This window comes from Hydra vulgaris, chromosome 13 (assembly GCF_038396675.1).
Source record: "Hydra vulgaris chromosome 13, alternate assembly HydraT2T_AEP".
Lineage (NCBI taxonomy): Eukaryota > Metazoa > Cnidaria > Hydrozoa > Anthoathecata > Hydridae > Hydra > Hydra vulgaris.
Window position 1 is genome coordinate 13,497,635 of NC_088932.1, and position 15,984 is coordinate 13,513,618.

General features: G+C 28.7%; 1 protein-coding gene across 1 annotated transcript; it reads left to right on the top strand.

The window, feature by feature from the left end:
- The first annotated feature begins 4,703 nt into the window (after positions 1–4,703).
- LOC136089661 (zinc finger BED domain-containing protein 4-like) lies at positions 4,704–5,306 on the top strand. Its single transcript, XM_065815713.1, has one exon. The coding sequence runs from the start codon at positions 4,704–4,706 to the stop codon at positions 5,304–5,306; it is 603 nt and encodes a 200-aa protein (XP_065671785.1).
- Positions 5,307–15,984: the final 10,678 nt, after the last annotated feature.

The following is a 15,984-nucleotide window of genomic DNA, read 5'->3' on the forward strand; positions in this document are numbered from 1 at the left end:
GCCTTCTCGTCTGTAGTGGCTTTCTTGGCCTTGAGGAGGTGAATTAACAAAAAAAAAAAAAAATTAAAAAACTTTCTCCTTGAATGCAAACATACTTTCAGTATGATCTGTCTTACAGAGACTTGGTGCTCTGACGAAGCAGCAGAAACAAACTCTGACCTCCAAATTCCAAACTATAAAATATTTTCTTAAGAAAGATCAGTTTGCAAAAGAGGAGGAGGAATTGTGAATTATGTAAGGAATGATCTAAACCTTAAAATAAGAAATGATCTTTCAAACTCTGATGGCGATAGTGAGATCTTCACAAGGAAATTATTCACACTGCCTCAAAGAACTTTCTATTTTCTTCGTGCTACAGACCACCTGATGGTGATACTAGTAAATTTTCAAATTATATGAAACATATAATTTACAAAAAATAGAGAACAGAAAAAGTTATTCATTATTGGATATATAAACATAAATATTTTAATGTGCAACAAGCATGCTATTACTAAAAATTTCTTTGACGACATGTTTCAACTTAATATCTTCCCCATTATCAACAAACATACCAGGGTAACTTCCAAATCTATTACTGCTCTTGACAATATATTAACAAACTCAATACAAGATTCTTCTCTAAAATCAGGAATAATAAAAACAGATATTTCAGATCACTTTCCAATATACTCCTCCTTGTCATAAAATTCCACAAAAATTAATAAATCAAAAATTTTTATATATGCTATAAAAGAATTATCGATGAAACGTCTTATGTTATAAAAGAATTATCGATGAAACGTCTACTCAAAAATTTAAGGACTTGCTAACGGCAATAAATTAGCAAAAGGTCTACCAAGAATGTGACCAAGGAAACACAAACGCATACATTAACTATATTAATTAATTTATCCTACAATATAATAAAAGTTTTCCAATTCAAGAAAAAGAAATAAAAGCAAAATATTTAAATTGTCCATGGATAACAAAAGAAATAAGAAAATCCTCAAAACAAAAAGAAAAACTATTCGTAAAATACTTAAAAAATAGAAGCGAAGCGAAATCTACAAACAATACAAAAACCTATTTAAAAAAAAAAAAAAACACAAAATTTTATATTTTTCTAATCAAATACAAAAATTTAACGGTGACTTAAAAAAGACACGGGACATTATAAGGAAATAATTGGTAAAAGTAGATTTAATGTTAACAAAATGCCTTCTAGAGTAATAATTATTGAAAGTGAATCAAACAACAAGCGAGATATTTCCAATGAATTTAACAACTACTTTGCCAACATTGGTGCTGATCTTGCATCGAAAATTCAATGCCCAAATAATACATTTAAAGTTTACTTAACAGGCTCACACTGCTCTTTAAATTTTATTGAAATAAATCAAGACGAACTTGAAATAGCTATTAAATCACTTAAAATTAAGTCCCCAGGAATCTATGATATCTCTTGTAAAGTAATGTCAGATGTTTTAGAGGAGATGTGTATTCCAATTTACCAAGTATTTAGTTTATTAGTTTCAACAGGTATTGTACCTGATAAACTAACAATCTCTAAAATTATACCAATCTATAAATCAGGAAAAACCATTTCTTTAAACAATTATAGACCAATCTCTATCCTTTCGGTATTCTCAAAACTTCTAGAACGAATAATCTATAATAAATTAAATGAATATTTAAAATTTAACAAAATTATCAATAAACGTCTATATGGTTTTCAAAAGCTACAATCAACTGAGCATGCAATCCTTGACCTCTCAAATAGGAAAAGTAGATCATTTTAAAAAAAAATTCACATTAGGGATCTATATTGATTTGTCAAAGGCATTTGACACCGTCAACTATGAGATTTTACTAACAAAAATGAAAAACTATGGTATAAAAAATCAAGCTTTAAATTGGTCTAAAAACTACCTTAATAACAGACAACAGTGTGTTATTATAGATAGAAAAAACAACTCACATTTACTAAAAATAAAATGTGGTGTACCCCAAGGTTCCGTTCTTGCTCCTCTTTTGTTTCTTATTTATATAAACGATTTTCCAAACGCCTCTAATATCTTTAAAACTATAATGTTTGCCGACAATACAAACTTATTTTACTCGTCAAAGACAATCGAAGACCTCTATGAAAAAACAAATGCTGAACTAAAAAAAGTTGATATATGGTTTAAATCATATAAACTGTCACTCAATATAGAAAAAACTAAGTATATACTATTTCACTCTAATCAATAAATTAAAAAAATACCCCTGAACCTACCAACAATTATTATAGAAAATATAACCATCAAAAGAGCTCTGAATACAAAGTTTTTAGGAGTTCTAATTGATGAACACATCTCCTGGAAACTCCACATAAACTACATAAACACCAAAAAATTAAAGAACATTGGTTTACTTTACAAGGCAAGACCATTTTTGTCACAAAAAAGTCTAAAACTTATCTACTTTTCATTCATACATAGCTATCTCATGTATGCCATAAAGCATGGGGCAGTACCCACAAATCTAAATTGCAACCACTTTACTTACGTCAAAACACGCTTCAAGACTAGTATGCAACAAAAACAAATTTACACACGCTCAACCCCTACTGGAACAAATGAACGCACTAAATATATTTCAAATAATTTTTTTTCAAAAAATAATTTTTCATGTTTAAATATAAACTAAGTCTGGTTCCAGAACATTTTACAGCACACTTTTTTAAAAACAATATAAATAAATACAACACATGAGCAACAGGAAACAACAAGACTCTCAAAATTCTCAACTAAATATCATGGTCCCTATTTATTTAACAAATTAGCTTCCAGAAACGAATCACTATTAAACTTAAACAACGAACAAACTCTCTGAAAAAAAAGCTAAAAACTACAATAATCAAATTAAACAACTGTAAGGAATTTTTTTAAATTTGAATAAAGAAATAAATAAATGTAACTTAACTTTTAATACAAATCGATAAAAAAAATAATATTAATAACAAGGTATATATGTAACACAAACATATATACCTCGTATGCAACTGATTTTTTATGTGCATTACACGTCTAAGAAAAAGGTACTCGACGACAAGACTGACTAAAGTCTTCTGCGAGCTTCCTATAACTACAAATAAGTAATTCTTTTTATCAATCTTAGTTAATTGAGTAAAAGGATTCATTTTTAGAGAGTTATTTTGTATACAATATCATTTAGAGTGACAATAGCCATATTCAATGACAGATTAAAGGGTGCAGCTTTTCCCGGCCCTCTAAAATTGGGACTCAGCAGGGGCACCCAACTTTTTTAATATATGTTATTACAGTTGCGGGTCTAATCTAGCCTTTCGTAAATTATGTCCCTTTTATTGCTTCATTGAATTATTATTATCTAAACTAGTGTTTTAAGCTAAATTTCTAATATTTTTAGCTGTCATATACATACTTTCATATTATGTATGTATATATATATATATATATATATATATATATATATATATATATATATATATATATATATATATATATATGTATATATATGTATATATATGTGTGTATATATATATAATATATATATATATATATATATATTTAATATATATATATATATATATATATATATAAATATATATACATATATATATATATATATATATATATATATATATATATAAATATATATATATATATATATATATATATATATATATATATATATACATACATATATATATAAAATAAATATATACAAATACATACATATATATAAATATACATATATATATAATATACATATATATATATAAAAAATATATAAAGATATATATATTATATATACATTGCAGATAAGAAAAAAAAAACTTGTTAAAAAAAAATGCAAATGTAGCAAAGTATGTTTCTTTAAATAAAATACATACTTTGCTACATTTGCAAAAATAATAAAAATATTACACTGAATTTCTTAAATGCATAAAAGAATTTCGAGGAATTTATACTTCGACATAATTGGAATTTTGAAATTAAAACGTTTCTTTGAATGAATATTTCGAAATCATTTTTTGAAACAACAAATTTTTATTACATTTTATTATCTTCAAATTGAGTTTCGCTAGAAGTTTTCATTCATTATTTTTAAACTAACGTTCTATTTGTTCTGTAATAAAAGAATAGTGAATACAATATAACGTTATTATCTATAGTATAGATAATAACGTTATATCGAAATTATCATTTATTATTGTAGATTCTATACCAACAAGTATTTTGGTAGCAAATGTGTGTATTATAGTTAAATATTTAATATCAATTGTGAATACGTATAGTTTTATATTTCAGGAAAATTTAATAACGAGGAGCTTTATCTGGTCATTGTATAAAATAAATGACGCAAGTGATGCGTATGCAACCTGTAATATCTGTAAAAAAACAATTGTACGTGGAACTAAGGAGGCTGGGCAAAAGTGTTTTAGTACGACACCTCTGCATGACCATATTAAAATAAATCATCCAAAAGAATATCGTAAAGAGAGAAATAAAAGTGAATAGAAAAGAACAGCTCAGCTCACACCGGCAGTTTTCTCAACTGATACAACGGAAAGTGAGGAAATCGCTTGTGAAACTTCTAAGCAGACTTCAATAGATGAGTATTTAAAGTCAAAAAAAATATGGAACATTAATGGTTCTAGATCCCAAGCTATTCATCGTAAAATTGGGTTAATGATGGCCTTAGACAACCAGCCGTTTACTTTAGTTGAAAATACAGGTTTCAATAATTTAATAAATCATCTAGAACCTAGATATTCCTTACCAAGTAGAATATATTTTTCCCAAACAATAACTCCTCAACTTTACATGGAATTAAAGAATAAAATTTTTATTAAGTTAAAAAAAGCAAACCACATAAGCTTTTCTTTAGATATATGGACATGCCCGATATCTCACGAATCATTTATTTCATTGTCAGGCCACTGTATTGATAAAGATTTTAACAGAATTGATGTGGTATTACATGCTTCTCATTTTTCTGAAAGCCATACAGGAGTAAACATATCTGAAAAGTTAGAAAGTATGTGGGATAGCTGGAAAATTCAAGTTGAAAGACGACACCTTCTTGTAAGAGATGGTGCTAGCAATATGGTTAAAGGGAGTAATCTAGCCGAAATTCCATCAATCCATTGTACCATTCATTTACTTCAATTAGTTGTTTCAGATTCAATCATGAGTGAAAATATTGTAATTGATGTCCTTGCAAAATGTCGTCGACTTGTAACTCATTTCAATCATTCGTCCCTAGCATGTAGCAATTTTAAGAAAATTCAGTAACAATAAAATCTTGACAATCTTTGCCTTGTTCAAGATATCCCAACAAGATGGAACAACACTTATTTGATGCTTGAAAGATTAAACAAATTAAAAATTCCAGTTTAACTATACTTAGCAGAACGTTCTGACTTAATGACTTTTTCTACTTTTGAATGGACACTTATATCAAGCATTATTAAACTGCTAAAACCTTTTTTCCAATTAACTCAGGAAATGAGTTCAAAAATAACAACTTTGTCCTCTGTTATTGCAAATATATGCACATTAAATAAATATATGTCCAAATGTCAAGTTGATTTAAGTATTCAAAAAACTTAGAGTCAACTTAAAACTTCTTTAAAAAATCGATTTTTTGCAGAATCAAACGATGTAAAGTCTTTGCACATCACGAAAAATAGATGCTATGTTATGGCTACATCAATAGATCCAAAATATAAGTTTTCTTTTTTTGATGATGATACCAAAAAACAGGCAAAGTATTGGTTAATAAATGATGTTTTATCATACATAATGCTCGTCAGTTTTGAAGCTTTATTCTAGTCATTTATATAAATTAAAAAAAGGATAGGTCCCAGAATTGAACCTTGTGGGACTCCACAGGTTATATTAAGAAAAGTGGGTTAATAATCCTTGTTAAATGGTACAAATTGTTTTCGGTCAGATAGATAACTTTTAAACCATTTTAAAATTTTATTTTTTATTCCGTAGTATTTGATTTTATAAATCAAAGTATAGTGATCGACCGTATCAAAAACTTTTGATAGGTCAATAAAAATTCCTAGTGTATTTTGTGATTTTTCCAATGATTTTGAGATTTCACGTACAAATTAGATAATTGCATGTTCAGTTGAGTTATCTTTCTTGAGACCAAACTGATTGATGTAAAGTAGATTATTATCATGAACATATTTGTATATTCTGTTGAAAATAATTTTTTCTAGAATTTTCGAAAATGTGGAGAGAACAGAGATGGGGAGATAATTACTGATTTCAGATTTGTTCCTTTTCTGTAAAAATAGGAATAATTTTTGTTATTCTTAATTGTTCTGGGAACACTCCTTGATGGATAGAAGTCCTAAAGATTTTGAAAAGAACAACTTTAAGTTGTTCAAAGCAATCTATAACCACGTTTCCATTAATTTGATCTGCTCCAATTGCTTTACTTTTTTTAACAGATTTGAAGGCTCTTTCAAACTCATCAAACATTAATTCGGAAAATAACTCTAAACAAATGCAATTAACCCGGGGTTCTAGGAAATTAATAAACATATTTGGGATTTTTTATGATTCTATGAGTGAAATATTTGTTAAACTCTTAAGCTGTAGTTTTTGATTCATATAAACTTTTGTTATCGACTCTTACCATTTGTGGCAGGAAACCGGAGCATGATTTTTTTGCGAATAATTTCTTTCATTACCACGTCGTTTTTAAATGTATTGAATAATTGAGAGTAATAATTTTTCTTTAGGTTTTTGCAAATTTTGTCAAACTTTTTTGTAGTTCTTATAAATTTTTTTACTTGACGCTGTTTTTGTTTTTAAAAAAATTATATATAACTTCAGTTTTATTGTGGATGATTTTTTAAAACCTTTAGTAATCCGGGGTGTTTTGATATTCTTAGTTGTTATTGTTTTTTTTATGATTGGGAAATTAACTTCATAAACAGAAAAAAAATTTTAAAACAAAGTTTCGTAAATATTATTTGCGTTAGCATTAAAACTTATGTTTTTTCAATGCAGTAATGATAGTTGGTCTTTAAATAAATCAATATTAGTATCATTATATATGCGTTTTCTTATAACTTTTTTGGTATTAATGTTTCTTTCTGGGTTCATTTTATTAAGTTTCAGGAATAGAGGAAAATGATCTGATATATCAGTTTTTATGATACCTATTTGTATATTATTATCGAAAATATCAGTAGTTATATTATCTATATGAGTTGCTTTGTTTATTTTTACTCCAATGGGTCAATTTATTAAAGTAACTGACCCTGTTTCAAAAATTGCATCATAGAAGTTCTTAACTTTTATGATGCAATTTTTAACTTTTCTTAAGAAAAGTCTTCATTAATGAAGAAATGTTTAGAGACTTCCTTTTAAAGTCTCTATAACTTCTTTTAACATTTTTTTTATTTCTGTAAGTGTTACTGTCATAGTATATATACGTGATAAAAATAGAAATAAATTTTTCTTTAGAATAAACTTGTATATTTTCCCAAATGTAAAGTTCTTTTTTTTTTTTAAATTCTTTTAAAAATTTTTTTAAAAATCAAATTTTTTTTTTAATTTAAAAAATCTTTATTAAAATTGCCCCACTTACCAGGATTGGTTGAACGACAGTCCTTCTCAATAGTAGATTCATTTCTGCAAGTAAGATGATCAGCTGTATCACATCTAACTATGTGTTGCCCAAGATCATTCGAACAGCTATCTTTCTGAGGGTTTGATTCATTTCGATGAGCAGGAGAATCGCTGCTGTCAAAATGATTAATTTTATCTGCTTTTCAATTTTTTTCAATGTTTCAATTTTTCACTGGGTAATAGAGATGGGGGAACAGACCCTTGGAAAAATGATGTTAATTTTAGAATTTTAAGTTCAAAAGTTCTAAGCATAATTGATTAAAAAAATAAATTAGCAGCATAATTGATTTTTTTTCCTCCTCTGGTTTTCTTTTGTTTGGCCCACTTAAGCAAAGTTGAGGCATGGTTTAATCTATAATAATGCATAAATATACAACTGCCAATTTTCATATGGAATCAAAAATTTTAATTGCTCCAATAAAATCCGACTTAATCAGAAAATTAGATGCAAAAGATCATCAGTTATATAAGTTTATTTGTGTAAACATGAAAAATGAAACTAATACTTACCTTGTTTAAAGAACTTGTAATGAATTATTGTTATGATTTAAACTACATTTAAATTTTAGCTCACAACCGCTGCAATCAAATTTTCACGTGCAGTCTAAAAATTTGAACCAAGAAAAATAATAGACAATACAAAACATATTTTTAACAATACTAAGGATAAAATAAAAAACAATTAATAAAAAATTATAATAGCAATAGCAGTAATAACAGCGAAGCAAATAAATTTCAAAGTAGTTATTAAAATAACTGGTTTACAATTTATTTACTTATAATTATTTGTTAAAATGTAAGTAAATTTCAAAGTTTTGAAATTTATTTACTTCGCTTTTCCTAAACATTCTGGAAGTTTTCAAGTCTCTACAGATGAGTACGTAAAAAACTTAAAGATACGCTGCCTGATTTTCAGGATTACCTTGCGTAGAAATATTTTAAGTATTTTTATAAATAAAGTATAATAATATTAAATATAAATGTTTAAACCGCATTATTTGCATTATTAATTGATTCACAATGAAATATTATATTAAAATATTATTCAAATTAAAAAAACTTTTTTAAAATTTTTTGGGACCCTAATTATATGAGGCCCCTAGAACATGGCTAGTCGGGCCTATTGGGTAATCCAGCACTAATAATTGGTATTAAAGTAATTTATTCAAAACCATGTGCAATATGCTATAATAGAATGGGGAAAAATTTTATTAACAAGGGTGCAAGTAACCGCTGTTTTTGTGGGGAGTTAGTTGGAAGTAGAGAAGTTTGTATAAAAGTATGAAAACAGTCGACAGAAGACTTTAAAAGTCAGAGTTTTTCTACTTAGAAAAAATATAAAGACTAGAAATAGTTCCAGAGTTTGATGTTTAAGGAAAAACAAAATTTTTGAAAAACTATAGTAAAAGAATATTGGCTTTGCTGATTGAAAACTCCAGCAAGATAATGCTTAGATAGATGGAGTAAAGCATAGTAGCTAACTTGAACAGGAAACATATGTATAAAAGTATACAACCTTATAACTTCAGACTCAAGGCTTAATCTCGACGAGTAGCGCATGTCAAACTATATACAATGCATTTTTGGATCTTGTCTACAAGAGAAAGAGCATCTATAAAAGAATCAGCCCAAACATAACATCGGTATTTAAACAAAAACAGATAAAAGATTTATAAAGGTAAAGAACAGTAAAAGTGATGCAATTCATCAACCAATCAAATCAGAGACATATCAACATTATTGAGACAATTACAGGCAATAAATAACATTTTGCATGAGAATGAATAATAGATAAATTTGTATAGTCAGCATACATAACTGTAGATATTTTTGGGAACCTTTATGCATAGTTTTAATAACATTAAAAATAATAATGGACATATATTAGCCAGGATTAAACCATGAGGAACTCCTCGCGTAAAATCTAAGGCTTCTGACTTTTTTATATTTACATAATACTTTCTGTTAAACAAAGAGCTTTGGATCCACTTAAATGTTTTGCCTATTATATCGTGATATTTAAGATCGGAAAGTAAATTACTGTGGTCAACTTTATCATAGGCTTTGGAAAGATCAATAAACTGTTTTCATACAGCTCTTTTTTTTTTTGTCTTGCACGTCCTAGTTCGCTTGCTTGTTTGTTTTTTAAGCACTATTTCTACTTGACGCGTTTGATACATTTGCTACTTTATTTATGTACTTCCCAGAATAAATGCCTCGCTTTAAAATTACATCAAAAATACCTGAAAAATGCAGAATCTACGCTGATATCAAATATTGTTTCGCCAACATAATTTATTTTTTGGCACATTTTGCAAATAACGTTGTTGACGCAGTTTATAAAAGGAAAAAAGGGAATTTCAAAAAAAATATCCGGACAATTTGGTGATGAATGAAGACTCTCACAAACTTTGACATTTCCATTTGAGCAACAACGCAATTAAATAAGCCATTATGCATAATGAACTATATAAATTTTTGAACGTTTTGTACCAACTTAAATTTTGCATTAATACTAGCTGTTTACAAATGAGCATGCAATAAGTTTTAACAAAACAAAATCTGATGATCTCCAGTTTAATATAGTAAAGATTTAGATATTTTAACCATAGTGGTTTTAAGTCTTTTTTTTCCTTTATTGATTTGATTATCTGGCATTTAAAATGATTGCTCGACTGTGAACCAATTTTATTTTTGTGCATAAATAACAATCCATGCTGATTTCCATTTATTATCAATATAATGTTTAAATAGGCTTTAACTTAAATCAAACATCTTTTAAACTTTTAATGACAATCAAACATAGGCTTAGAACGCGCTGGGGCCTCTCCAAAAAAAGTTTTATGAACTGCCTAAAATTATAAAATATAAATAATATAATACTAGCTGTCTGGACTCGTAAAATACGAGTTTTGGTAAGTCTATTCTAGACCGACCATTTCTACATTTATTCCTTACTTCAATATTTTTTAGTAAGCGTTAGTTAATTTAAGATACCCGCTTAAAATGTGTTGATTAATTACAATCGGTATAAAAAATTAAAAAAAGATTTTGAATTAGACTTTAAAATATGTGGAATAATAAATTTACCTTGACCCGTCATAATACAGGTCACGAAAGTCTATTCCATACCGACAACTTCTATACTTATTTTTTATATAGTCATTTTATTTCAATAATTTTTTACAAGAGATATGAAATAAAAATTTACCAATTCTTTGTTTTAAGTTAACGAATAATGTTCTATACTTGATAACTTTTTGTTGTAAAACTGTAAACTTTTAATAAAACTTTTAACAAAAACTTTTAATAAAAACTTTTAATAAAAGTTCTTCAAAATTATTATTTTCTTTAAAATTAATTAATGGGGCGAGGGTTTTAATAAGCTGCCAATTTTCTGGAAAAAAGTTAAAAAAAAACTTAACAAAGCTTAGCTTAAGTTTTTTTTAAACTTTTTTCCAGAAAATCGGCAGCTTATTAAGACCCTCGCCCCATTAATTAATTTTAAGGAAAATAATAACTCAGAAGAAAAGTTTGCATATAAAATCTTTTTTTCCTATAAAAAAAAAAGTTGTCTCTTTAATGTGTGTTAAACGCGCCGACTTAACTAAATACATAAGTACATTAATAACATAAATATATCTATCGTGACATATGCGCAAAAAATTTCTACCTTTGCTTTAATGTTTATACCTTTGATGTTTATACCTTTGCTTTGATGTTTATAAAAATTTTAGGCTTTTTAAAAAACACTCCTACTTTTGTTTGTTATAGTATTTAATATCTTTATATATGATATTATCATATATAAAGATATTAAATGCTATAACAAACAAAAGTAGGAGTGTTTTTTAAAAAGCCTAAAATTTCTATAAACATCAAAGCAAAGGAAGAAATTTTTAGCGCATGTCAAGATAGATATATTTACCAATACTGTACATATTATGTACTTTGATAAACAATTCTGCTATTAGCAAGGTCTTTGAGTCTTTGTGTTTGGTGCGAATTTTCGAGGCCAGATAAGGAGCCCTATGTCACAAATTAGAGTTAATTAACAGGACTAAGAAAATTGCATAGCTCATTGCTTGGGAGGCCGTGCTCTATCATGAATAAGTAAAATTCTCTTTTAACCTAAATTATGTCAAAAGTCAACCAAAATATTAAATATTAAAAACCAATTTTTTTATGTACTTCCGCTTAGCACTTCTTCACTCTTTCACCTTTCTTTTTGTTCTTTATCGTTCTCCTTCTTCTCAAGACTGCACTCTTTTAGATGTAATTTTTGATCAAATTGACCATGCTCTCTCTCTTTACCTCTTTGCCAATATTGTTGTTATTGGTGACTTTAATGCTCATCACACTAAATGGCTCGGCTCTAACGCCACTGACCCTTCTGGCACAAAAATCTATAAATTCTGCATTTCTCAATCTCCCACTCAGATAGTTAACTTTGTGATTCGTTTTCCTAACAACCATAATTATTAACATTCACTCCTTGATTTATGTCTTGTCTCTGATTCTAGCTTATGTTCAGTTTCTCCTTTTTCTCCCCCGAAGGCGGATCTGACCATGCAATGATCTCTTTAAATCTTTCATCTCGTACTCCTGTTCGGACTCACCCTATTTTTGCACTACTTACTACTACTCTAAAGCTGATTGGGATTTTTTTCGTGATTTTCTTTGTGACGGTCCTTGGGCTGATGTCTTTTCCCTCTCAGATAAAAAATGCGCCTCCTACGTAACTTGGATTAAAACAGGAATGGAAACTTTTGTTCCTTTGTTCCATGTTAAGCCTCATTCTACTTCATGGTTTTCACCCTCTTGTGCAGCTGCTATATCCAATCGTAATCATTTTTTTCATTTTTTCAAAAGAGCAACTCTCTCGAGAACAAACGGCTATTTATTATTGCAAGAAATTGATGTAAAAAGGTGCTGTCAGAAGCTAAGCTCCATCATTCTCAGTTCACTAAATCTGGTATCTTATCTCAAAAGTGAGACTCTAGAGACTTTTGGAAAATCTTCAACAGCGTTTTAACATGGGTAGGTCTAACATTCCATCTTACATTCAAGGGACTTATTACCTCTCCCTAGGATAATCCATTGTTAGACATTCAAATCACTCCAGCTTCCATTGCTAGAGTCATATTTTATTGCTAAAGTCATATAATTAAAATCTTTTACAGCTTGTGGTTCGGAGAACATTCCTTTCATAGTCTTACAAACTTGTTTTCCAGAACTCTCTTCAGATTTCTTTAAACTCTTTAATAAATGCTTGGCTGAGTCTTGTTTTCATGCCCGCTGGAAAACGGTACTTTCATAAAACTCCGGAAAACATTCTGAGCTCTCCAATTACTGTCCGATCAGTCTTCATTCTGCTATTAGCAAGGTCTTTGAGTCTTTGATAAACAAATTTCTCACATCCCATCTTGAGTCAAATAACTTGCTGTCTAACATTCAATACAGTTTTGATCCTCTCGCTGTACGGCTGACTTGCTAACTACTGTGACTAAAAGATTTTATTGTACATTATACCGAGACGGAGAGACTAGGGCCATTGCTCTTGACATATTTAAGGCTTTTAACAAGTTTGATATGCTGGTCTTCTCCATAAGCTGGTTTCATATGGTGTATCTGGTAAAGTTTTTGAGATTATCAAATCGTTTCTTTCTAACCGCTTTATTAAAGTCATTCTCAAAGGCCAACACTCTTCTTTATTTCCAGTAACTTCTTGGGTACCTCAAGATTCTATCCTTAGTCCTGTTTTGTTTTTCATTTACATTAATGAACTTCCTGACAACATTACATCGAAGGTAGCTCTTTTTGCTGATGACTCAACTTTATACTTTTGTCTTGATAAAAAGTCATCTCTTTTTGATTGCTTAGAACAGGCAGCCGATTTTGAATCTGATCTCACTTCTGTAACAGGTTGGGGCTCACAGTAGCTTGTAAATTTTAACTCCGAAAAAACTCAGTTATTTACTGCTAACAACTATCATAGTACTGTCGACCTTCCTATATTGATGAATGGCAACCTTCTCACTGAGTCCTCTTCTTTTCATCTTCTTGGATTATCATATACTACTAACCTTTTATGGAAATCATATATAAAATTGATTGCTAAGTTAGCATCTGCTAAGGCTTCTTTTCTCTAGCATTCTCGTTATTTTCCCTCTCTTGATTCTATTCTATACCTCAACAGACCTCGTCCCTGTATGGAATACTGTTGTCATATTTGGGCTGGTTCTTCTAATGATGCTCTTTCTCTTCTTAACAAGGCCCAAAAACGCATTGAAAACGTAGTTTGACCCGGTCTATCTGCTAAGCTTGAGCCTCTTTCCCATTGTCGTAAAGCTGCATCTCTTTCTCTTTTCTACAAATACTATTATGGTTGCTGCTTAAAGGAGCTATCATCTCTAGTACTATCAACTAAAACTCATTCTCACTTGACTCGTCATTTATCAAAGTCTCATTCTTATACTGTATCTGTCCTTGTATAATCTAAAAACTTTTAATCGTCTAGTTTTTTTCCCCGCACTCCAACTCTTTGGAACTCTCTCCCATCTTCATGTTTTCCTAACTCATACAACCTTCAACTTTTAAAGTCTTCTGCTAACGTTTTAAAACTCTATTATTTTTTTCTAATAACTCCTAACTTAATAGTGGTTGCTTGCAGTCTTGTTGGGAGTGAATTAAATATATATATATATATATATATATATATATATATATATATATATATATATATATATATATATATATATATATATGTATATATATATATATATATATAACCTCTGGTGACCTACAGAACAGCATAAAAATACAAAGGAAAAGTTTTATATAATTGCAATCACTTCTATTTTGTTGCAAATTTAAATGTATTGTTAACAAATAATTAAAAATGAAAAAAAAAGCTTATAACGAAGACTCCCTTAGAAATTGAGTGTATACGTTTTTGGATTTGTATCCAGATGACAACAAAAACTTTATTGTAAATGATTTTCAAATGGAGAACATACCAAGTCTACTATTTATAATATACTTAAAAGAAAGGGGAACAATATAGGACCAGAAAGAAAAGTCAGAAGTTGTCGCAAAGCAATTAAGATGTCTGCAAAATAGATAAAGCGCCTTAAAAAATCAATTGATCAAACGAATGGTATTTCACAGCGTGGTCTTGCAAAACAGTTTCATGAATCACAACCGTATATATGCAAAATCATTCACCAAAAAACTAGCATTCGTAATCGTAAAAAAACTAAAAGAACACCGGCTCAAAAAGCAGCTGTTCAAAGTGCCGCAGGTTGGTTTCGATTTTTCGGCAGGTTGGTTTCGATTTTTCGGCAGGTTGGTTTCGATTTTTCGGCAGGTTGGTTTCGATTTTTCGGCAGGTTGGTTTCGATTTTTCGGCAGGTTAGTTTCGATTTTTCGGAAAAAAATTGTTATTATTGACGATGAATCGTATTTTTATTTGAGCAACACTAATATTTCTGGAAATGCAGGATTATACTCTTCTGACATAAATGCAGCATCAAATGATGTAAGATTAAAACGAAGAGATAAATTTGAGCCAAAATTACTTGTTTGGATTGCATTCTCTACAAAGGGAATCTCTCAGCAGTACATAGCTCCGTTAGGCCAAGCAGTCAATAAAGATGTATATATTTCAAAATATCTTGTTAGATTAGAGAAATTCATTGAAAAACATCATAAAAATGACAATATTGTTTTTTGGCCTGATCTAGCTTCATCGCATTATTCACGTAAAGTATAAAGTTATCTTAAAGCAAAAAATATTGAATTTGTACCAAATGAGCATAATCCTGCCAATGCGCCAGAATTACCTCCAATTGAAGATTTTTGGTCTGAACTTAAGAGATTAGTGTACAACAAAAACTGACAAGCTGAAAATCTAGGCAAACTTAAAAAGCGGATAGAGTTTTCAAAGAATCGACATAGAACGTGTACATCGGCTTACTGCCGCTATATTTACCAGAGTAGACACTGTTCGTCATCATGGCATGAAAAACTGATAAATATATTTAATATATTTATTTTTATTATTTAGATGTTTTTTTGTTATAATACTTTTTAAATTGTTAAAAATGATGACTAGGTTAAAAAGTTATACCATTTCTAATTTTGTCCAGATTTTTAGTTATCACATGTTATAAATCAAAGTTAAGGAGATTTTACCAAAATGCAATTTTTAAATAAAAATAAAATTTTATCAAAGTAAAAATATAGAACTTCAAAAGTTTTTTATTTTGTATTTTAAAAAATTGAAAAAAATAAAATAAATGTGCAAGCGCAA

Bases quoted from the DNA above. Each gene is read 5' to 3' on its own strand.
- LOC136089661 (XM_065815713.1), top strand. From the start codon at position 4,704: ATGGCCTTAGACAACCAGCCGTTTACTTTAGTTGAAAATACAGGTTTC.